Below are 25,679 nucleotides of genomic sequence, written 5' to 3'. Positions count from 1 at the left end.
AAATATATTTACGCCTGGTCACTGCATTTTTGACCGGCTACAGAAGCAAAACAATAAGATAAAAAGCAACTGTTTGGCATATATCATAGCAATAAATAGAAATGAAATAGATATTTATAAACATAGTTGAATACACAGTTATTTGATCAAGGTGTCAATGCGATCCTAATGTCACATGAGCCATTCGGTCTCTTCTGAACTGAATGTCCTATTTAAATGAGTCACTTAGTCTCTCTTTTGAACCTAATGTCCCATGTAAATGAGTCATTTAGTCTCTCTTTTGAACCTGACATGATATATATATATTTAAATATATATATATATATATATATATATATATATATATATATATATATATATATATAAATATATATATATATATATATATATATATTCTCTATATATATACAGTATATATATATATATTCTTATGGAGTAAACATGGATTTTCGTTATATTATATATATATATATATATATATAATATAACGAAAATTCATGTTTTTATATTATATATATATATATATATATAATATAACGAAAATTCATGTTTACTCCTTAAGAAAATATTATTAGAAAAAACCAGAGAAATAAGATATGACTCATAATTGACAAATAAGGAGTAAGTTTTAGAATATATATATATATATAAATGAAAATCGTAATGAGTTAGAAAATCGAGAACAGTGAAAAAACTTTCAGCCTCCAGCGTCCATAGCCTAGTGGTTAGGGTGTCCGCGTACAGAGCGGAAGGCCCGTGGTTCGTATCCCGGTGGAGGCTGAACGTTTTTTCACGATTTTCATATATATATATATTCATTTGCCTCATTCGTATTCATATTCATTCATATTCATTATCATATTCATTATCATATTCATTATCATATTCATATTCATTATCATATTCATATCATATTCATATCATATCATATTCATATCATATTCATTATCATATTCATATCCATATTCATATTCATTCATATTCATATTCATCCATATTCATATTCATTTGCCATATATATTCATTTGCCATATATATTTATATAGTCGTTTACCTCCATTGCATGCATGCATATATATATATATATATATATATATATATATCTATATAATATATATGTACATATATATATATATATATATATATATATATGTACCTATGTAAGCCGGGAACCTGGACCCTGAATTCTTAGTTTTCCTTCTCCAGAAAATCAGGAAACCAGCCAACAGTCATCGAGACAAAAAATTTTTGGAATATTCATATCTGCACATTTGAGTATTGTATATTTTTCAGCATTGAAACTTTGAAAATGAAATAAAGTCAAACTTAACGTAAGGAACAAGTGTTTTTTTTCTGACATCATCAATCTGTCATGCCAGTAGGGGAGCTGCCCACATCATGTACCAGTTATGACTCGTTTATATAAAGGTCAGGTCCATAGTGGAACTGAGTGACCATTCAACTCCCTGACACAGAAAGGTATATGACAGTTAAATTCAATAGCAGACAAACATGAGGAGTTTGTACCAAAGATGATTCATGCAATTGAAGGCCAATATAGAACCCTTGGACGGACGATTTGTGGAAGCACACAACATTGAAGTCAACCATTAACTATGGAAGTTTGGTCAAAATGACTTAAAGAAGACATCTATCTTATTTACAAAATTAACCAAAAATATAAACTATCAAATATAGTATGGAATCTACTGACTGTTAATTTCTCTTGTGAAACATCTCTCTGTGAAGATGAGAAGGAAAAAAGCACCACTCTGCATGGCGATCAAAAAAAGTACCCACTCTTCATGGTCCATTACTGTACTCCAAATTAACTATAGTTTATGAAACAAATGACACTGTACATAATAAAAGATGGTGGGCCCAGACCTCCATTCAGAGCCAGTATGACCATCAAGACAGATCATTCACCCACTGAGCTATATTTCTCACCTTTTGTAACAAGGACCATCCATGACCGTGTGGATCGCTCACACTTTAAACATGGATCACTCGACACCAGTCTGGAAAACTCATTTCCGATGTGGACGAGTCATTTGCTTATCGTGATTTAAATTCCCTTGTGCAGAGACGATCAACCCCCCTCCCCAACCCCCTCTCCCTACCCCCTAACCCTCTCCCCTGCCTCACCAACCGCTTCAGCTTCTATCGCAGATTTTTCAATTCCCAAAAATGGATGAGACTTTACAGGAAAAAGTTGAACAAGGATGGAATTATGTGAAATCAAACATGTATTTTTTGGAATGTATATATATACTGTGCTATATCACTGCAAATTATATTAAGTGACTGGACTATCTTTAGGCATCCTGAGAGATTGCACCCGCCTCTCCGCTTGCATCTTCATCAGTTTCGTCCATATTCTGAATAGTCGTCCCAAGGATACCTTCGATGTCTTCAATCACAGACTGAAAATAAAGATATAAACGATTAAGTATTCACTTGTTTCTAGAATACTCGGTCAACTCGGACATATAGGGAAGTCTTGTCATAGATGGAGTTGAACCTCAAAAGGCGCACCAGGGCAGTATGGAGGAGGGGTGGAAGTGGAAGGGGACATAACTTTTCAAGATAAGAGGGCTAGCTGGGAACAAAAAATTGGACGGGAAATTGGACATCAATTTTTGGAACAAGCATTTTTTGAAAAAGAAACAAGGGTATGTGCCAGACAGAATGAGTCCACATACAAGCAGATTTTCCCCTTGGTAATCATTCACAGCCCATCATCAGCACTCATAGCTCCACACATCACACAACCCATCATCAACACACATAGCTCCACACATCACACAACCCATCATCAACACCCATAGCTCAATGGTTATATCTAACCTTAAGGAGATCCTTCCGTATCTTAAACTGGGGGAAACCATCGATCAGAATAAACGGGACAGAGGCATCAATATCGTCCATGTGACGAAACAAAGCAAAGTCCAAAATCTATGTTGTATTTTGACTTATAATTCCTTTTGTAGATTCTGGTAGATCCTTGTGCTTAATCCACCAGCCATCTAAAAGACCTTCTCCTCGATAGCGTACAATGTAAACATTACACATCTGTGCTCTCTCTGATATCATCATCAAAAACTAGATCGAATGCCATCAATCGTGGGTTACATAGTCATCGTCCCTCTCCTCCGAACAACTTACTTTGAAATTTGTATGACCCTGCATGTTAGGAGCAGATATCTCCTGATGGATGATGGAAAGGTTACGAGCGAAGCTTGACAGGGTTCCGGGTAGCTGGTCACCGATGGTCAGCATCCCCATGACTTCCCTTTTGAAGCTATCGATCAAGGTGAACAATGTTCCTTGCTTCTCCTGAGGAACAAAAGCAGATGGATGTCAAAGAGTCTTGCCAAATAGTTGTGTTAATGAAGAGGCCGAAGAATGTTACAAAAACTCTTCTTTGTTTATCCAATTGTGTAATTCTTTCCAAAGAGGAAATAAAATATGACAGTGAAGCTGCATATCATTATTTATCTTTACATTGCTGATGACATCATTAATATGATAGCCAAAGGTCAATACATAAGTTTTTAGTAGTATTGGAGGTTTTGGGTCTATCAAGCAGAAAAGAGCAACTTTGGATGTGGCATTGAAGGTTAGTGATGTTACACTACCCCAAGTAAGCTGCAAACATTCAGGGTGAATTAAGTGCATTGATAAACACTAAATGCAGCGAGTGAGTGATTGTTCAACACCCTTGATATGATATGAATTAAAGAAAGTATTTGATCAACACCCTTGATATGATATGAATTAAGGATTTTTTTTATCAGTACTCTGCCTTTGAACAGGTCTACTTTTAGGGGATAAATATGAGGGGGAACCTGTCTTAAATTTGATTTGAGACCGATGATGACGTCATCGCGGAGGCTGAGCAGATAGAGGCGATAAAAATGTTTAACACATTTTAACATGTTTTTTGCCAAGGGTCTCTCATTCTACCCCAGCAAACCATCAATCGGCCAGAAATGTGGGATTATTGCCGAGATAACGAGGCATTCACCTTGATGTCATATCCGATTCCGTGAGCTCTGCACATCTGAAAGAAAACGCTGTAGTGAACGACGGCCAGGTTAGTGTGCATTAAACGAGTACTCATAACCGCGTACCGGGTAGTGACGGGAGGCTCCTGAACGTTGAAAGAAAAACAAGAAAGATGTGATGAACAAAACATTGTGAGGAGCAAATCATTGGCAACTATATCAAATATCACGACACACGGACCTGGTTAGGATATATAAGCTTGTGACATGTTATAAAAGATTGTAGAGTAAACAGAAAATACATGACATGCATTTCCTAGAGAATGACAAAAAACCTGTGTCAAAGGTTAATAATTCAGTTTAAAGAAAACTGTGATTATACCATCCCTGTAAATCCAATGGATATTGCATGCAAAATGGTTTGATTGGACACAAATTAAAACAGATTTGCTAGTTTCTCTCCTTTGACAAACAATTCTTTGTTTCTTTTCCTGGAAACAGTACCAGCAGGAATTATTATTATGACACTGAATTTTTCAAGTTATCTATGTCTTGTTATACCTTGGCTGGGATCGTCCCAGGTTTGCCATATGATACGGATACACATTTTCTCACTTTATACACACATGTATTACCCACACATTTTCACACAATTTAGGCACACATGGAAACGTGAAATTCATACCACACACTTTGGTTTAGCATGCATGTTCGTGTATGCTCTTCTTTGTGTGTTAAAACATGATCACAGGCACAGGCTTTTCGTGAACATGCTCAACAATAGTGCATGTCACTTGCAATGAGACACAAATAATCCAGAACCTCTCTGTAAATGAGACGATCAACCAACCAACTGCATTTTAGTGCTGGTATGTTTTGAAGAGCGTTAAACCTAACTACCACACAGGCCTATACTGTGGTGTTTGCTGTGTAAGACAAGCAGAAAGCTCAAAATTCTGTTAGTTTCAAACCGGGAATTCCTTTAAGATGACACTATGCCCTCTCATATGGCAGATGATTGTTTGATGTGACCCTGATGACATATTACTCATTCTTGCTACTATGAAACCTCACCCTCCCCCCCCCCACCACCCCAACCCCCAAGAAACTCAACCCTCACCCCTGTTATCCCCATAAACAAAGTTACAGGTCTGTCATCCAATATTATTATAATTCATCAATTCTCTTGCTGAGTATCTGCAGAAGTACAAATTTAGGTTATCAAAAGACTATCAGGGAAACATTTGTGACATTAATTTTATATAGTTAAAGACAAAAGACAAAAACCAAGACCATAATGATTAACCAGAAGGTTAATAATTGTCCTAATACTTAAGACAATTACGATCGAAGAAGACTCATCTCACCTCCGGATCGAGGTCCTCGTATCTGACCCTACGTAAGTTCTTCTTCTTCTCCTTCTTAGGAGGACGGATGTTGAAGAGGCAGGAGTCGACATCGAGAGTGCCGTCCGTCACGTACAGCATCAGTTGTGTCATGGCCATGCTGTCGTCGTACCACAGGTTAAGATCCACTGCCCACAATTCTTGTTCTCTCTTTATAACCCCAAAAATAAATAAATAAATAAATAAATAAGTAAATAAATAAATAAAATAAACAAATTGCAAAGAAACCGTAATAATCGGTGACGTTGGGATACTATGGAAATGAGAGGGGGAAGAAGGAGAGAGTGGTCGGGAGAATTAAATTTGCTGTTGATATTATGTCGCCATGAAATAGTTGAATTTATTTTATATCGGAATTTTTCTACTTTTTCCAAAACTGTACGAATTTTTAGTGTTCCAACCGAAATTTGAGCTATTAACCCAGAAGAAATCAAAGTTGGGTGTATAATTTGTTATAAGAAACAAAAAAACTTGGTCATCTGATTGCTGGCACTCTTTATGCTGTTACAAAGGATCCATGTCAATGACTGGATAACTCGTTTCTAGTTGAAAAAGTGAGGGGAATAAACATACTCCCATGGCCCCCACTCCCCCCACTACCACTTTTCAAAGTGGGGAAGAGACCCCCTCGGCATTAAATCTTTGAAAAACCAATACATCTCAAATACGTACTGAACAGACCTGTCTATTTTTAAGATTTTAAGACATTCAAAACCTTCCTTACATATCTCTCTGCTTCATTCAAACTGTAAATTTATGGCGCTCGTTCAACTTACCGTGGTAGGATCGATGAAAGTGACAAAGTCGACAGCAAAATATCCCATGACACCTCTATGTTTACAGCTGTCTGCTATCTTATAGCACGCCCTCGTCAGCTGCGAAGGATCTACGGAGCTCTGCGGCACCGAGAGTCCCCAGCATGCGTAAGGCGTACCGGCGTGAATCTGGTCTCCGCACGAGACCATGCTCGTGTGACCGTCCGGTTCTATCAGCATGTTGACCGTCAACGCCGTGATGCTATCCGATGGAGGACATGCCTCTATCACACCGCCTGAATGTTGAATAAATTATCATAAATTTATTGTACAATTTAAGTACACTGTGATTGAACTCTGAATGGTCAATGTGATAGATACTAGGTTAGCACAAATTATCTTGGATTACAGAAAGTAGTAAATCGAAGAAACAAAAGCAGTCAGGGGGGGGGGGGGGGGGGGCGACTACAAGAATGTCACAATAACTGGTCGTTTGCAAAATTTTCGGTTAACTTTTAACAATTGCAATGTCAAGATTGACTCTCATGCAGAGAAGTCACATGACTATAGTTAGTTCATACTGTACATCTACACTCACAGCATTAAATTTATGGTCTTCATTACAACTGTTAAGAAGTGGTAATTCTTAATCATCTCAAGTTTAGGCCCATTAAAAGGGCTTTGGTCTTGCTTGAGTAGCATATACCTTTAATATGTGGCAGTTCTTTCCTATTTGGCACGTTATTGATTATTCCGATCTTGGTTCCAACAAATTTGATAACAATAAAGAAAGGAGACGATCTTTTATATATATATATTACCTTGGCTTAAAAACGACTCCAAAAATTTGTCCCAAGTCGCAAAAACTTTTTTGTTCACTGGATGGGCAAATTTGGCTAGAACATCAGGAATTTCTGCATGGATTTTAACAAAAGCTGGTTCCTGGAAAGTGGAAAAGTGGAAATCTCATTAGACCCAAGTTGATGTAAAGAAACATACCATAGAAGCCAGCAACAGATAGTACAGTAAGTCCAAATTATAGCCTTGGTGTCAATTTTCAAAAAAATTTAAAAGGTTGCCGAAGGATGAAGACTGCATCACAATATAGGTGCGTGCATCCATTTTTATTTCAGGTGGACAAATCAGCCTTTATTTACCATCAAAATGTTGTGAATTCTAAATAGGTTCTCTTTCACTTTTCGCAAAACATATCAGCATTTTCTTGAGCCAGGTAGCTTTGGATAAGGTTGCCAAAGCATGAAGACTGCATCACAACATAGGTCCGTGCATACAAATGGACAGGTTTCTCGCTAATGCCTTGGTCAGAAGTTGACTTCACCATCGTTCCATGTTCTGTTGTTTCCTTGGTAGCAGCATATAGGTTTTCCTCTAGTGATGGATAACAGAGATTTGTATGAGGGGAGGGGGAAGGGGAGGGGAGGGAGAGGGGATTAGTTAAATCTCTAGACCAATACATTTTAATCCTTTTCTGCGACAAACCTGTGCCCATTTATTGCTCCATTTTTCTCCGTATCTCAGACATTCTTTCTTGGCCCAAGCGTGGCATCTAAGATTCTCTGTAATGTGGCAGTAAGCTATTCCTCTACCGTCAAACTCGTCGTCCAGTTTGAACAGGTACGTCTTCACGTCCAGATTTTCTGTCACCAACTGTGCGATGCTCTCGTGTAACTAGAGGTAGAGAAAGAACCAGTAACCGTGAACAGTTATCCATATACATATTTGATACTGTAACCAAAGCACATCCACATATTTCTCTCTGTCCATTGCTGGTTGTTCCTTATTCTCACCTGTTGCAAGCTGTAAACATCGTAATCTGAGGGTGGAACTGCAACTCCGGCACTGGCAAATATCCTCTTTGATCCTGACTTTGTTGAATACAGTTGAGCTACTTCAGGTTCACTGCCTAGGACTGGTAAATCTGAAATTAACAAAATGTACACAATTTCTTGTTTTTTACCCATGGCATGACGGAGAGCCACCGCTTACATTTTCTTCCCCCAATGGTGTTGTACTCTCCAGTGTAAAAACAGGGCTGCAAAGACTAACATCAAAAACAGGACTGCAGAAACTAAAATCAAAAACAGGACTGCAGAAACTAAAATCAAAAACAGGACTGCAGGAACTAAAATCAGATACAGGACTGCAGAAACTAAAATCAAATACAGGACTGCAGAAACTAAAATAAAAAAACAGGACTGCAGAAACTAAAATCAAACACAGGACTGCAGAAACTAAAAACTACTGACCATGGACCACAGGGAACCTTACCATTCACCACAGGGAACCTTCCAATGCACCACAGGGTACCTTCCCATGCACCACAGGGAACCTTCCCATGTATCACTTACTCAATTCTTGGGCAACTGACAGATCGTCTTTGTGCATGACACCGGGGACGATGTAAGCCTCTTTTCCTGCCACCAGGCTTTTAATTCTTCTCAAGGCTCTCGGACTGTACTTGAGGAATGTAGCCAGACACATGCTGTGAGTCTGTCGATGAGGAAACATTCAAACTTGTCAGTTATCCATTTAAACATGAAAACATTGAACATGAAAACATTTTAGCACCAAAATTATGTCCTCGGGGCCCAACGGATAATGTCAGATTATTCTCTTGGACTTTTTCTTCTGATAACTTTGTAAAACGTTTACCTGTCAGAATCTGCTTATGGTTAAATATTTGATTTTCTATATGACTCAAGTTGTACAAAAGAAATAGCAAGATAATAACACAATTGAACAATAGCGCCCTCTGTGCCCCTCCTCTCCACTTTTAACATGTCAATCAAAGCCAACAACAACAGTTCCAACATGCAACACAAAATACAAAGATTTATTTTCTACATATGCCAAAGAAATATTTTAATATTTAAGTTTGGCATAAAATTACAATAGTTCCTGTGTACAAAAATTGCTAAACATCTTTTCACTTGTGTAACAATTTGCCCATTTTAACACATAAATGACTCCCTGTATACACCAAAGAATGCTATGAACCATAAAAAACAAAAACACCATGAGAAGGTTCAAGACCAGTAGTCCTTATACTTACAGGAAAACTATTCACCGATTCTGGAATAATGATGGTGAAACGGGAGGACATGTCCTTCTGTGATTCGACGGTTCCGGACTCTACGGCCGACCTCAAGCCCAGGAGTTTGTTGTAGTATTGAAGGGTCTCGTCGTTGATGGTGACGGGCGAAACGTAGATAACATCAACGTTAGGATCTGAAACAAGAGCAATCAGTAATACGCCCATATCCGGATAACACTTCTGACTTCTGTAGGGTTTTTCACCAAGCATCGATACTCACAGAAGGGTCGCGAAAACGGGGTGGAAATTTTCACAAAATGCATATCTTTTTTTCTAGGCAAGTAATATCTAAGTCTAAAGCAGTGTTGAGAGGAAGGTCCCGACATTGATGGTGACATGTGAGAGAATCTTACCTCCATATTTTATTTCTTTTGCATTCTTTCCATTATGAAATCATAGTTCTTGCTTAATATGGTCAACCCTGTTTTAACCCAATCTTTAACCCCCTTAAAAACCATGCTTACTTATGAACCAGACTTGTAATGTCCCTTTAACTTACGGATTAATGTAATGTCACAGCAGAAAATGCTGTACACACCCTTTAAACATGATTTTTGCAAAAATACAGCAAAACCCTAAAAGTCCCTTTAATTTACCAGACTAAGTGAACATTACTGCAGTGTGAGATTTTTTCGATATGGCCGATGCCGTGTGGATCGCTTAACATGATTCTGGTACAATTTTAAATGATTTCCCTGAAAGTTTCCTGTCAAACTTACCGACTAAGTCACACAACCTTCCCATCTGTTGGTTCTGAATTATATTAAAGTCGTTGATGGTGGATCTAATTTTCTGAGAATAACCTAACGACGGGACGTGGACCAGAACTCGACGTGATGACTTGACTCGTTTCCAAGATTGCTGAAATCCCTGGATGGAGAAAAGGGGAAGAGAAAATAATCTTTTGGTTATGTTTACCTTCAAGATTCATTTGAATTTGGTATCTTCGAGACTGATTCACTCTCAGTAATATGTACTGTAAGGGGAAAGCATCTTGACAACATCTCTCCTAATAACAGTGGCAGAGGACAGTAAAAAAACATACACACCATATATTGAAAATTGTTTTGAAAAATGGAATTTCTTAGGATGACATACAAAAAATGCTTTAGTCAATGTTTGTTGTATTCTAACTATTTAGAGTTACTATGAACCTGTGACAAGCATTGATGCATTAAATACTATGGCACCTTTATGCTCCTCTGATGGGGAGTAGTTTGTTCATTAATATCATGGGAAATGTCAAAACCATGATAGAGAGTGCAGGGTGACCTAGGGTGTCCTTTGACATGACATCAAAATATAAGATACATACAGAGAAAAATAAACTGAATAAAGTAATCAAAGCAATATCATAAACAAACAAACGAAAATATCAATGAATTAATAAAACTATAATAAACAAGGTTAAGACAAATAAAAATAAGATCAGTCATGACAGTACATGATAAAGCTAGGAGTGTTAGCTCAGTGGTTAACGCCGAAGCCTTTCAATCATAAGGTCCCCGGTTCGAGTCACTCCCAGATTAATGTATGTCGTCCAGTTACAGAGTTGTCGACAATTAACAATTCATAATCATGGACGTTAAATATGAATGTGAGATCTAAAATACATACATACATAAAAAGACGAGTTTAAAGAATAGACTATTATAAAACAATAAAAAAATGGGTAAAAGAAGAACACGACAAGGAAGAATTGATTTCCAAAATCAAAATTACGGTCGCATTTTTTAATCACCTTTAACCGTTCCCTAAATGCGTCCAGTTCTATTCTTCTCCTGACCTTCAGCTGACCTTTGACCTTTGCCATTTTGACATGCATCACCCACGACAGTGCGATGACACCGGCGGCCCACTTTTGTTTCCGATAGTCCAGGTACGCCAACCGATCTTGGTACCGTCTCCACGTGGACTGGATCTTAGTGGCGGCCACGTCCCTCCCGTCGTGACCCTTGTACCTCCGGCCCGGTTTCTCGATCAGGGTCCTGACGTCGTCGATGTTTATGATGACGCCGAGGAAATCTTTTCTTCGTGGCGGCTTGCTTAGTTCACTCTCGATCGCTAAGTCGGCCAATCTGGCAAAAGAGAAGAGAATCACCAACCACCTTTGGAAAAATGACTAAAAAGGAAATAACGTGTTTTACTTTGCTATCAACAAATTACAGTTAATTTTTCTTCGCTTAGGATCTTTACAAACATTGAAGTAAAAAAAAACTGTGTTTTAGGGTGAGCCCCACTTCTGACTGAAATGAGTGATAATTAGTATTCAATTAGTTGGATAGCTTTCCATCAATATTCATGATCTATGTTGTTACAACTGTGTGGCTGGTCCAAACAATAACCACGTATTAGCTGTCAAGTTAATCTAATACAGAAAATTTTGTGTACCATATAATGCTTTGTTGCTATATTTGCAAAAGTTTAAATATTTTTACTCCCAATTTCTTTATTTTTGGTGTGATTTTGGTGGAATAATAAAAAGTATCAAATAATATAACACCTACTGTGTCCCTTGGCAGTATACTTTCAACTTTCAAGTTAGCTTAACAATCAGATTATGACAAACTTCACACAAAATATAGCGTTATTAGTAAAGGATGGTATAAAGTTCTCCCATTGGGCCTTAATTTAAAATTATCCCATTGAGACAAAGAGTAATTTTTCTTGAGGGAGGGAGTAGGGTAGGGGCCTTACTGCTGACAGAATTTTTGTTACTATAGAACTGTAGAGCACGCCTTTTCCATCATCCTGGGATTTGAAAACCAAGAAATACAATCGTTTAGATGTGTCAAGTGATGATAGAATCGTCTTTTACGTTGTAAGGGACATAGGAAGGTATCAATGAGCCAGGGAGGAGAGGGTGTTTTGCGTGAACTTCCTCAAAAAGGTTGGCAACCACCGCTGTGCATTAATGAAAATGCATGTGGTGCTGTGTGCCTGTAACCATGGCAACTAACGTTTTACATGATTACAGATTCGTTGAAGAAACCGATTTTAAACCACAAATAGTGGTTTACTAGAATTTAAACTTACTTGTCTCCATTTATGAATGCCAGCGGTACAGCGTAACTTCTAATGAACTTTTCAAGATACTTGAGCGTCGTTACGATGCTCCCCCAGGACAGACAGAAATGCTGCTTAAATGCCAGATAGTCCTTTCCGTTTTCCCTTGTGCGACCGTTCTGTATCACAAATCGATGGCTGAGGTGCTTGAATTCAGCGGCCGGTGTCGTCGGTGGAGGCTGATCGATAACATTAATAGTAGGTTATGGGTAAGTTTTAAAAGCAGCTCGGTTCGTTTGGTCACCAGTTGCTGACAACCGAGATACCAATCCTTCAGAGTATCGTCCGAAATAAGTGAAGGAGTCGATCAAATTTATTACTACACTCCCGTAGAAACTTTATCTCCCAAACAAAGCATTGAGTGGCGATGCTATACTGTACTTTATGTTCCTAAGTGTACTTAAAGTTCCTCCCAGACGAGTTTTCATAATGAGCAGTAATCACAGAAACAAAACGACATGATAGTACAAATAGACTTGCCTAGTTAGTTAGCCCTGTCTTAAGTAGGACGCCAAGTGGGCTGCAGCAGGCTGCAGCCAGATTCTTATTGGTTGATATTGATTCAGCTTTGCTGAAGGAGGTTTGCAGCTGCTGCAGCTCTGCTTTGTTTCTAAACAAATGCATTGTGGGAAGGGTCTTAGTTTTAAAATAAGAATTCAACATTTATGCCTATACCAAAGAAGTTGTTGCATTAGGCTTGAATGTTTAAATTACATATTTAAGCTCTTATTGGGATATACAATCTTAACTATTTCATAACCCCGAATGAACAAAATTCAGTTTTTCCAAGAGTCACAGGTAGCCAAGCCTACAGTTGTTGTTGAGTCTTTAATCGTTGAATTCAACTTACCAGGGGTTCAATGGTCTTCAGAGGAACGAGCTGACTTTTGCTGGATTTCGCCGACGTCGCACGTGACCTGGCTGGTGACTGGTTCGAGGACAGGTCGTCTCCCGATAGCGCGCTACTGGGTACCTTAGCGATGATCGGTGACACGGCGGCCTGCTTAGCCAGAGAGTCTGAAGTCTGGTGTAAATTCTCTACGTCGACTTTAACGTGTGCCAAATTGTAAGTACCATCTGGGTTGAAAAGTAATAAATTTATCGATAACAGGGGGGGAAACAAATTTATCCGGTATGGTATTTCAAAATTGCTACGCTGTCGCCAACAGAGTACACGAGGGTATAAGACGGAGAGCAGATTTTGAAGACAGGAACTCTCTTACTCTTACTCAGTTATGTCATCACCGCATATATGCTCTTCAAAGGCTTAACTTTCCTTTGATTATCCTCTTGTTGAATTATCCATGGGAATGTGAAAAAAATTAGAACACTTTATTGACCTGTGGAGTGCTCTCTCTCTCTACAATTTCATCAAAATACATCATTTTTGGGGTAAAAATATTATGTTCCTCCTCTGTGGATCAATGTTTTAAATATTGTACAGAAAAATGAAAGACATTTACAGCGCAATTGCTATCAATACATCACTCACTCTGCTGCTGTGAGATGCATTCCAAAAATGTCAAAAAAAAAGTCCTATTTTTAAGAAAGTTCTATAAGGATGTGCACTTGACCAAAAGACAGAAACTTTCCAGCAATTTTTGCTAAGAAATCATTTTAAGTCACAGGAATATCCCTTAAAGGAAGAAATTTCCACCTCCCTTTCACCAATTATCTATACAAAGTGAGATCCTTTTTCAATTTAGTCCGATTTTCTAACCTCCAAACCCTCCAGGTCCGAGTTTGTTGTCCTTCTTCTCTGTGGGGTCGTGCAACTCTACTGCTCTGTGTCTGACGGGATTGGGGTCAAGGGTCAACTCGGCTGCTGGTGGAATCAGTCCTCTCTCGATAAGACTGAGAATTCCCTTCCTAGCATCAGCCTCATGTATTGGAGGTGGGTTGAGCTACAGATGTCAAAGAAACAGAAGAAGATGTGATGTTGTCCAAAACTTTTTATCTCGCAACAGCCGGGAATCGAAACAAGATTTCTATTAATCAATTTTATCATACCCTCCTAGATAGTTTATTTATAAACCAAACGTTAAATATCAATGCCATCTGATTCTTGAAAGTTTCTTCCCCATATTGAAGAAAAGTGATGTTATGTAAAAATGTTAATACAATAGGACAAGGGGGTGGGGTTGGGAGGTGAGGTGAGGAGAGGGCGGTGTCAAGTGCGAGCTCTTTGGTTTATCCAAAGCAGGAGATTTTTATTAAGTTCACAATAGTTCAGTGTCATATCCTTCTCCCCACCCACCCCTCTCCCCACCCACCCCTCTGCCCAACAAAGCTCAGCTCCAAACCAACTACAAATCACCTCCTCCCACAAACAAACATACCATGAGTAGAATACACACACACACACACATAAATACAATACAATGAAATGAATAGAATACTATACTGAAGTCACCCGGTATGACTTATGTATTATTAACAGATGACCCTGTATTAAACACACCTCTGAATAGACTATTTATTTACCTGTGGATCAACTCTGTTTGCCCTTGGAAGCACAGCAAGATGTTCCACCGTTGATCCTGTTACTGCCTTTACTTGTGGAACCTAAATGAAAACGACCAGAAAAGATAAAGAGGATCGCAAAAATTTCATCACAGCTAGTAACAGATGTATACAAATCTCTTTATTTCAAAGTCATTTCATTTCTGTTGAAAAGTGGCCCAAGTTCTTTCTTTAAATGTTCCCAATCGAAGAAAATGTTAACTGCTCAAGATCCCACGAGAAGCAATGAATTTTTGGACTTAAGTCTGCAACATAACCCCCTCCACAACCCCCTCCACTACACTCCTGCCCCACTTACTCAAAACATCACCAGCCCACCCCCCTCCTCCTCTCACTCCCCCCAATCTAATTAGCAATTTAGGGTGCATTTGTTCAATTATCAGCTTGGAAGACTACAAGCGTTGTTAGACAGCGCTAGTCTTCAAACTCGGTTGATATGTGTCTGAGCATGGGATATTGTGTTTCTTTGACTTATGACATGATAGGTTCAGAGGTCAAATTACCAAAAACATCATCATGTGCAAGTAGCAAAGATAGCACTGTAAATTTGAAAACCCCTGGATTAAAGAAGCTACCTAAATATTTTAGCTTGCCGGTCAGGGTTCAAACCCACTTCCGTCCAGAGATTAGGATTGATTGCATCTTATCACACCGTCACTACGTATGCACACTTTATGGCCAGTGCCAAATGTTAGCTATCAATTTCAAAGTTTTGTTGTAAAACATATGCAAATCTATTCTGTTACTTCCATTTGCAAATGGGACATATTGGTACATTTAGAGCGTGGTGGCCAATTGGCTAAGGCATCGGACTCATGATCCAAGGATTGCTGGTTCGATTCCTGCCTAGTTCATTACATTATGTCCTTGGGCAAGATGCTTTATCTCACTTGCCTCTCTCCACCCAGGGGTTAAATGGGTACCTGTTCGGTAACTTGTCATTGGGTGCAGTATATAACTGCTGCCGACTGGAGGGATTGTCTCTGGGACAGGTTATCATTGACCAGGGGTAATATAACGTCTGTAAAGCGCTTTGAGACCTATCGCTGGTGTAAAGCGCTATATAAAAATCAAATATTATTATGATAATTAAAAGAACCTCCTTCCAAGCCAACATTAGCTCAATTGTTATTTAAATATTACAATAGCAATTACAATAATTACAATCAATAATTACAAATGAATCATTAAAATTAATAATTATATTGAGGGCCCACATTTTTTACTAAACTTGACTGAATAAATGTTTACTGGAGAATGACTTCCTTGTTATTTGTATTCACTTCTGGCATTTGATGTTTAATCTCTTCTCAGAAAAAGACATGACACACTTCATATGATTCCATCCTTTTAGTCACAAAACATTATGAGTAGGAATGTACCAGGCCCCCTGCCCCCCATCCTGCATACCCCTCCTCCCATCCCCAGACATCAGGACAAACCTTAGATGCTTTCTTGTCGACAAGAGCTGGTAGTGTTACTCCGTAGTTGTCGCTTAAGACCCTTTGATTCTGGGTGCTCGTAGGGTCCACTAGGGCTTTCATGTTGTAGAGGAATTTACTCTGTAATGAAAGGTTCATAAACTACAGTAAAAGAGAAACCATTGCTTCAAGGTTTTTTATCATCGTAATTAGAAAATTTTATCCTAACATGATTTTGGGAGAATGAAATCTTTTTTTACTTTGAACTGTCACTGACCCTTCTATGAGTACCTACCAAGTTGCAAGAATATAGAAAAATATTAATTTTAACTGAAAATAATGAGGTAACTAAAAACCGTTGAAACCACATGAGGTCCTCCTTAGGGACTCTGCTTTCACAGTTTTCAACTCAATGACTGACTTTAAAAAACTGGTTTGTTTTCAAAGTAGACCATTTTTGATGATTCCGACACAGGTTATAGAAATGTCAATAGAGGTATAATAACTCCCTCTAATTTGAAATTTAATAATGCAATGGGTTGACCAATGAGAAACTAGCAATTAAGAGAGAGAAAAAAAAAACAGAAAACAATCTCTGTTACTGCAACATGACAAAAGGTAACCATTTTTTTACATGCTCATTTGCATTTGTAATAAAAATTAAGAAAAAAAACCCTTTATGAATTAGGACGGTAAAACGATGTAAAGCAAAAAAGGAAAGAAAAACAAGTCCTTTGATTTGCTCTCTGTAGGCCTAATTAAAATTTGATTTATTCATACTCAAATCAAGTCATATCAATACTGAAGGACATTTTAATGCAGTAAAACTTTGTCAATTTTTAGCTGAAATCTTCAAATATTTCCAATTTTAGATCTGTCAGAGTTGTTGAATGGATGTGCCAATGCTTCGGCTCACGTGAGATGAGGTCGTGACCAAAATGTCATAGCATTAATGTGATGGATAAGTGCAGGGATTTGCCCACGCTGGGCGGCACTGGACGGCCCCGCCCAGCACTAAAAATTACCGACCGGCACTGTCTTAAAAATTGTGAATCCCGCCCAGCACTATTTTCATCTAAAATCCCAACATTCCTAACATAAATTGGGCCTAGCCTATGCCAAAATCATACAGACTAATAATGCATCAGTTACGCATGCGAGAAACATTACTTACGGCTCTCAATAGGTCCCTTGTAAAATCTCTTTGAAACAAACTAATAACTTTTACTAGGTAGGCTACGTAATATATTTCACTAAAAAAATATAAGAAAATGTAAATTGTTAGCAAAACTAGTACTTGTGTATGTGCTTAAAAAGCTACACAAGTGCCAGCATTTGGCATCTGAGCACCTTCCAAAATCGAAAAAATTTCTCACCCCTCCCCTTAGACCCCTCCCCCGGACGGGGGGAGGGACAATTTTATGAGGAGGCGGCAGGAGGATTCCACAACGGGCACCATTGGCTATATTCTTACCAAGGGTGGTTTAACCCTATCCAACCTGCCCATGCTTCTCCAGGTCTGATGGAAGCTACAGTAGTTGCCATCAATGTCATGAAGTGATCATTAAGGTATACAGTGCACAGCATGTTCCACAAGGTTTCTCTCATCTCATTTTACCTGCTGTCCAGCTGATGGTCCATATGGGCCACCATCCCTCTCCGGTTCCAGGGAAGTGTAGCGCGGTATAATCCTTCTGATGACAAAAGAAAAAAAAAAAAGATATTCAATGATACATACCCTCAAAGTCAGGTTTCAAAAGGAAAGGTGTGCTGTAGCCCAATTCAATGGTTGTCTGGTGGACCAGAGATGATTAAATTCATCCACAGGCAACTGATCCGTGAACTTGTCCAAGAGAAGACCAAATTCACCATTAAGAAAAGTTAATCAAGCTTTGTAATTTTATTATACATTAGTCTTTTTAATACATAACCAACTTTCCCTTCCAAAACAGCCTCCCAAAACAGCTTCCTGGAAGGCAATAGGTAATGTGGCAGAAATTTGTGAAACATGAGGTAGATCTTCAGGTTTTTACTGTGTATCCAGAAAGAACAAATACTAATACCCATGATCTTAGCCAAATAAACAGCCCTGTGCACGACTTTTGCATAAGAAAGGTTCCGCCATTGTTAATACACTCATTGAAAAGTGTGCAATAATGATTTCCAAGATGGTCGCATACTCCATCAGACACAGGAACGTTCCTTTAAGTTGTAAGTAACGACAGCAATGGCGGGTGTGACTCGACAGTTTTTTAGCTGCTATATAGTTGTCGACATGAACTCTCGGTGAACTCGCACGAGGTGCTTCACGTGTACTCAGATTCACTCTTAATTGCATTTCGGTCACATTTGGCAACGACTAACGTTCTGTAATGATGTCACCTGTGGGGCATCTTCCACTGACATCTGTTTCGTAATTCATGGACTGACGTAACCCACACGGGTTTCCTAAATGAAATTGTTCTGCACTGGTTTTGTTTTTAATAATCCGCAATGTTATTTCTGTACTTAGAAAATAATTGTTTTTTTTTTTCAGCTAGCTGGCATATTAAATAATTGTTTTTCTCGTTTTTTTTGTTCTCCCTGTTTTTTTCTTCTATTGGCTTCAAAGTTGTCGTAAAACATGCCATGCTAATTGGAATATGGAAGATGGGTTTTGAATAAATTATATTTCTATCAAGATAAAACATGAATAACTCTTGTCTCTTGGTGTGTAGGCTACAGATAAACTGCTAAATTAATCAAGTTACAAATACCAAGTTATATAATTTACTACAGTTATTTATAGGAAATTGATGATTATTAGGGCAACAAGCATCAGGAACAGAAGTTAAATAGTGTGCTTTGCTCTCTTTCCCTTTACCAGATTCCAAAACAATAAGTATGCCATACAGCCTTATTTAAAAATAGAAATCCATCCATTTGGTCACACTTTGTACAAACACTCCACGACTACTTGTTTTTTCTTCAAATGAACATTACTGAAGCAAACTAATTGATGAATCCATTCTATTTTAACAACCACTTACCCTGGGCACTTTGAATAAAATAATGACACAAATAATTGTATGTCAGTTATTATCAATAAAACTTTGCTTTCTCCGTCATAAAATTTTGGAAATGAAATTCAGTTTGAAAAGTCAACATATTGACAACTGTTTTGTTCAGAGATCATTTTTAGTACAAATTGATGCAAGATAGTTTTAGTTTAATAATAATGACAATTATAATAATTATTTAAGACACTTAAGTGATCAGGAATGTGAGAGAAGCCTGCAGGGGCTTATGGATTACAACTTTTCACTTGAACTCAAATTTGGAACCTTTTCAATTTAGAAAGTCATGGCAAATGGGAAAACAGTAGATGAGAAAACCCTTGGATGATAAACCTGCCTTTCTATGACCCGGCCGGGGATCGAATCCCAAACCTCCCGATTGCTAGGCCTTGTTGCTTCAAATGCCACCGCCTTTATCCACTCGGCCACAGCACCAGTAAAAAGCAGTTTTTTGAGTTGATATTGGTACAATTTTTATTAACTTTTTTGAAAAACAAAATCTCATAACAACATAGCTCAATAACTCAAAACTACTCAAGTTTCACTTCACAGAATGATGAGAAAAAGCACCCAGTTGGGACAATTCTCTCTGTACTATACTTTCATGTCCTGCTTCAAAGCACTCATACTGACAGTATGAGCAGTATGAACATCATGTTTAACTATCAGATACAGGTTAGGAACTGTTCATACTGCCAGCATGAGTGCTTTGAAGCATGATATGGGAGGACAATGTGGAGTGGTACTAGCATTAGAAAATTTTCAAACTGGCTGAAATGTTTGAAAATTATTCAGTTTTGATTTAAACCATATGATTTCTCTTATGTTTTAGGAATCCAATGGAATTATGCATTAATATCTTATTAATGTCCATTTCAGGGAATAATATTTACTATTTGGTATATCATAGCAGAATGCTTAAAATACAAACATTTTCGAATAAATATATAACAGTTTGATGAAATACTAGGTGTCATCTCTTGGAAAGAAAATGAATTCTTATCTACTGTACCACTAGGTTACCAAAAATAAATTCTTACCTTTCATTGTAGAGGATACCACCTCTTCGAAGAACAATTCATTCTTACCTATCAGTGTACAGGTTAAGTACCTCTTAGAAGAACAATTCATTCTTACCTATCATTGTAGAGGTTAAGTACCTCTTAGAAGAACAATTAATTCTTACCTATCATTGTAGAGGTTAAGTACCTCTTAGAAGAACAATTAATTCTTACCTATCATTGTAGAGGTTAAGTACCTCTTAGAAGAACAATTAATTCTTACCTATCAGTGTACAGGTTATTGCCTCTTTTGCTTGGATATTCATCATTGCCACCAATATCCCAAACTGATTCTCTGTAAGAAAAAACAAGGTATGGCTGCATATACGGAAAAAATGAAGTGTTTCTTTCATTGTTGAATCTTAAATTTATTTTGAACTCAATATGGAACATTTTAGTTTTATCAAAAATATGTTTCATACTACCTCTCAATATTGTTTGGGTTTTTTTTAGCAAGACTGGTCAATCAATATGGCAAATATTATAATTAACGAAACCTGTCTACATACATAAGACCAGTTACCGGTCATGGCATCCCTTAATCATATATTACAGTACTGTTTCATAAAGTGAAGTTTACAAATCTTTACTTGTTTCCCATTTCTAAAATAATGTCTGAGCCAGAACTGTCTCATTAATAAAAAATTTGAAAATCTGGATCGGTCTGTTTGCAGCAACGAGCAAGGCAAAAGTTAATAATTCATTAATTACGAAACTCAGTTTTTCAAGACCTAATTGATAAATTTAATTAAATGCCGTAATGGGGTTTGAGAATGACCATTCAATACATCGGAACCTACAGTACAGTAAATCTTTGATACTTTAAAATTACATTTTGCCCCCTTTTTGGTCAATTAGCTCTTCTTGTAAAATTTCCCTTACATGTAAATAATTATGTTCATAATGGAGAAACATACTCAGATATTTTTAAGTATAGTCACAGCTTTCCAAGAGCAAACACTTAATGCAGAATGTGTTGACATATTGAATGCACAAGTTGACTTGTCACTGCCGTTTTTGCAAGTTAAAATAATAATGTAACTTAAAGCAGCATTTTGCGTCGTTTTCTATGAATTTCTCAATCTCACTGACTCCACTATGCCATAACGACATACATAACTAGCTTATCTATTTAAATTTTACTTCAAATGGTGGCATAAAAGTCGAAAACTTTGCAACTTTCAACTTTGTTGTTCTGATTGGTTGAATTCAAACTAGTGGGTTTGGGGGAACTGAATGTGATTAATTTTGTATGTGGAATTTGTCGTGGACACTCTTCTCATTATCTGCAAATATCCTTAATTACTCACCAATTAACGTTGTTGGCAGGGAAAAACTTGGCTACTATCTTAGTTTGCTGTTTTGTGATTGATATATGTAAAAAACTTGATGGACATGTCAAAAAAGTAGAAAACGGCGGCCAAATGCAAAATGCTGCTTTAATAGAACTCACTGTATGGCATGTGGGTCAGAGCTTTTCGACTTTGTAGCATCGACAGAGGGCAGCGTTGTGATGCGATTGTTAACCACACCAAGAATTCTCTCTGATTGAGCCTGCAGAGTATAAATCAGCAAAAAATTTCAAAATACAAAAGTTTATATCAAAATATAATAGAAAATGCAAAAAAGGGTCAAGGTTGAAGAAAGGGAGATCAACTTGTACATTTAATTTCTTCCAAAGTAGTTCGCATTCCATATTTTTTAACTTCTTTCAATGTCTGAGATCAATTCTCAGATGGCCAATCCCGCATTAGGCACGATTGTGTATTAAATGAGACAGAACTGACTGCTGTTGAAAACTTATTTGACAATTAAGACTAACTGTCAGCATACTCTAGAACCAGTGGTGTGCATAAGATCTCAGAGGTTTGGGGGGGGGGGGAGGGGCAAGTGGGAATTTTTGAAATTTCTGTATTAGGTGAAGTGGGAAACCTTTATGGATGGGCCAGAGGCAAATGAAGGATTTTATAAAGAAGGGTTGAAACCAACTTCCATGTAGGGGGGTTTGAATGTCCGCGGATCCTCCACCTAAGACAAAAATTTGACGTCGGCTAAACGTCAAAAATGGTGCATCCAGAGGCATATTTATACTACAAGTTAGGTCTTAATTCATGTTTGTTCTGATTAACACTCTTAAGAATTGTGAGGTTGAAAATGATATGTTAATATATAACATGGGAAATACTGAAATCATGATTTTAGCATAACATTACAACTCTGGTGCACGGCTCAGCATCACAAATTTGGATACTGCAACAATTTGTTCACCACTTTAAAAGCAGAAGTATCCACCTTAGTTTCCCATCAGTACTTTGTGATTTCTACATCAATTCTTTTCACTTTTTTTTTTGGCAGAACATACTTTACCAGTTTTGCGTGTGAAGGCCCAAAAGTCTGGCCATCCACTGCACTGAAATGCTGGTCAAACCCTTGGTCACTTGGACAATTACAAAAGAAGATATGCACATTCAGCATTGAGATTGGATGGATTGCTATGGGGAATACTTACTGAAGACTAATAGAAATATAGTCAAAATTGAGTACCTTTATGCCATCTTCTGTCTTTTCAATTGCACTTTCTAGAGATGAAATGTCCAACGCTTTATTACCTGCACCTAGATTCTTCTGAAGCAAAGCATCTCTGAGCTGTTGTAGGTCTTCCTGCACCTGAATAGTTAGGAATTTAGATATCAACGTTATGGAAGAAAATTGGTTCAGTCTTCTCTATGGCGATCTATAATTACTGGTATAAACCTAAAACTCCAAATCTACTTAAGCCCGCCATTCGACACAAATGATCACTACCCAATGCAACTTGACTGTCATCACATGAAATAGCTTGGATAGTCTTTTAAGTTGTGTTGGCATCAGCAGGGAAAACTAGCGTTTCCCTATTGGCAGCAGTGCAGTGTGTTGGGGGTTCATGACTGGTACAGTACCATTTTAACAAATTAACCAATCACTGGTTCATAAATTTGCACATAAACAGGCTCCGGTCGCTACCAGCAAAGAGTCGTTGTGTGAGCTGATCAGTCATTCAGAGTACAACTATTAGTCTTCAAGATTAAAATTTTTCCACGTAACGAATGTCGAGTTGAGTCAGGTCAAGATCAGGCATACAGTGCAGGGTGGGCTTTAGGCCCATGTAAAACTGGGACCCTATCCAATCCAAGGTCAGATGATAAAGCATTTTGCTGCCAGTAGACTGTGCAACTACGATGTCTGACCAGTTTCTTTCAAACTGTGTCAATTTCAATTGCCAATAGGATAGGTCTAGGCCAGAATGCCATGTAGCAATTACATGATGCCAAAATTAACATGGATGCTTCGGCTAACCTAGATTGTGTTCTGTTTTCATAAGGTCAAAATAAATTTCCTCTGGACTAACCTCAGTCTATCCTTTTAACAATATTAACCTATGTTACTGTTAGGCCTTAAATACTGAGAGCAGTCCTAACATAAGGCAAAGCCAAGAGCAAATCCATTCATTTACCTTCACAAGTATTTCGCCAACATCTTCAGGTCTTTCATACAATTCTGTCATCTTTTATAGGCAAGTCTGAATACAGCGTTGGCAAATGGTGATGATGTGCAAATTACACACAGTTGCCTGACTGAATTAGGCATAAGCTTACCTAATTACTGATACGCAAGACAAGACCTAAGTAACGTTAGTGTATACCTGTAACACTAGTTAGTAAAAGTTAGTGTTACTGTGAGGCTGTGTCAAAAACTGTGAAAGCCCGAACGTTACTCTGCAGTAGGGCTAAGGAGTAGGCTAAGGTGTTTGCTGTTTAACGTTAAGTTATTCTCCTACTTTTATTTTTTTATTTCAACTTTATTTTAGCCGATAAACGGTTGAGCATGATTTCATTTCCCACCAATTGGTAAATTTCATTAACATTTACTCTAGGTGGTGCTCAGCGTTGCCACTTTCACAAGTAGGCTAGGTCTTTTTCGGTCAATACTCTTACTGTCGTAAGTCGTGGGTTACTGTTTTAACGTTAATATCAGTGCACAACGTCCATAGGTACTGTACAAAACTACATATAGCCCGGATAAGCGACATATTCCGAACGTAGTGTACTCGGTCAATATTGTAACCTTTGACCCCTTGCAATGCTATGACAACCACAACAAAAGGATTAGGTAGTACGGTTATAATATTTTAAAACTCCCGTAAGTAAGTTCTTTCTGTTTGATATCGAATGTGCTGGTACAAACAAACTTCCTGATCGGACTAAATACGCTAGGGATTAAATTAATGTATCAGAGGGACCTTCGTATTTGTTATGGAGGTCAGCACCGACCTGATCAAAGAATAACGTTGCTCAATGTAGACAATATTGAATTGGTTAACATTTGATAACTTTTGTTTTGAGGGAGCAAACCACAAAGTTACCTCAAAAATTCCTAAAATGGAACCTATCAGCTTTCCGTACCACAACTTCCAATATTTGAATATTTGCCCTTTGTTTTTCATCAAAGAGACGTTTTCAGCAACACGGTATTTAAATTTAGTTACGAGTATAGCATTATTTATATAGGACTAACAAAAGGTTACGCTTTTAATTATAACGCAGAGAATAGCCTTTTTCCAAACGAGGGCCACTACTTCGTATCTGTGAAAAGGGGTCGGGGTATTCTTTCATGTATTTTATATTTTCGAAAAACTCTGGGCACATTCCCATGCAATCTACCCTCCCCCCCCCCTTCCCTCACCCTGGCCGCTCTCTTCTGCCCCTGGCAATCGTTATTTGAAGAATGTTCGGAAGACAATCCCCCATTAAAGGCACAAGGGCTTGTTTAAACTCACAGAATTTACACAATGCCGGCGGGAGAAAATGTCACACTTTCAATCTTTGAAACCGTACTTGACGTTGTTCTAAATGTCCTTATTATGTTGCAATATTTCTTCTTATAACTTACTAGAAAATTGGGATGTGCTCGACAGTTTCTTCACAAGTGATATTCCAATAATTTTTAATTACCACAACTTCTTATACAGTATTTATAGGTGCCACTAGGGACTTATCTTTTTCCCTCTTTAACTTAAAGTTTGGAGACTAATATTTCTGGGTGGAGTCTTATCATACTATATAAAGTTGTTCAACGTTGGCCTTCCATAAAAAAGAAAATATTTTCTTAAATATCTCAATCAAATATTATATTTACGCCCAGATAGTCTCTTTGAATTACACTGTTTCACGGGAATTTTATTACATTCCGTCTCATATCATCTATATGATATGATAAAGTGTGATAA

At 37.7% G+C, this 25,679-nt stretch overlaps 1 protein-coding gene across 1 annotated transcript; it reads right to left on the bottom strand.

Annotated features, from left to right (window-relative positions):
• Positions 1 to 1,266: 1,266 nt before the first annotated feature.
• Positions 1,267 to 24,224, bottom strand: LOC139978764 (IQ domain-containing protein H-like). The gene is made up of 22 exons (XM_071989246.1): positions 23,907 to 24,224; positions 22,958 to 23,080; positions 21,867 to 21,967; positions 20,637 to 20,708; positions 17,915 to 17,990; positions 16,318 to 16,437; positions 14,837 to 14,917; positions 14,073 to 14,256; positions 13,203 to 13,429; positions 12,323 to 12,531; positions 11,028 to 11,364; positions 10,006 to 10,156; positions 9,245 to 9,420; positions 8,541 to 8,682; positions 7,980 to 8,110; positions 7,672 to 7,860; positions 6,993 to 7,113; positions 6,193 to 6,467; positions 5,378 to 5,566; positions 4,031 to 4,156; positions 3,169 to 3,339; positions 1,267 to 2,426 (listed from the first exon to the last, which is right to left on the bottom strand). Exons 1-22 carry the CDS (start codon positions 23,955 to 23,957, stop codon positions 2,319 to 2,321), a joined length of 3,360 nt encoding a protein of 1,119 aa, XP_071845347.1. The 5' UTR covers positions 23,958 to 24,224; the 3' UTR covers positions 1,267 to 2,318.
• Between the last annotated feature and the right edge of the window lie 1,455 nt (positions 24,225 to 25,679).

Source organism: Apostichopus japonicus, chromosome 13, assembly GCF_037975245.1.
Source record: "Apostichopus japonicus isolate 1M-3 chromosome 13, ASM3797524v1, whole genome shotgun sequence".
NCBI classification, from domain to species: domain Eukaryota; kingdom Metazoa; phylum Echinodermata; class Holothuroidea; order Aspidochirotida; family Stichopodidae; genus Apostichopus; species Apostichopus japonicus.
This window is presented reverse-complemented; position numbering and strand designations above follow the sequence as displayed.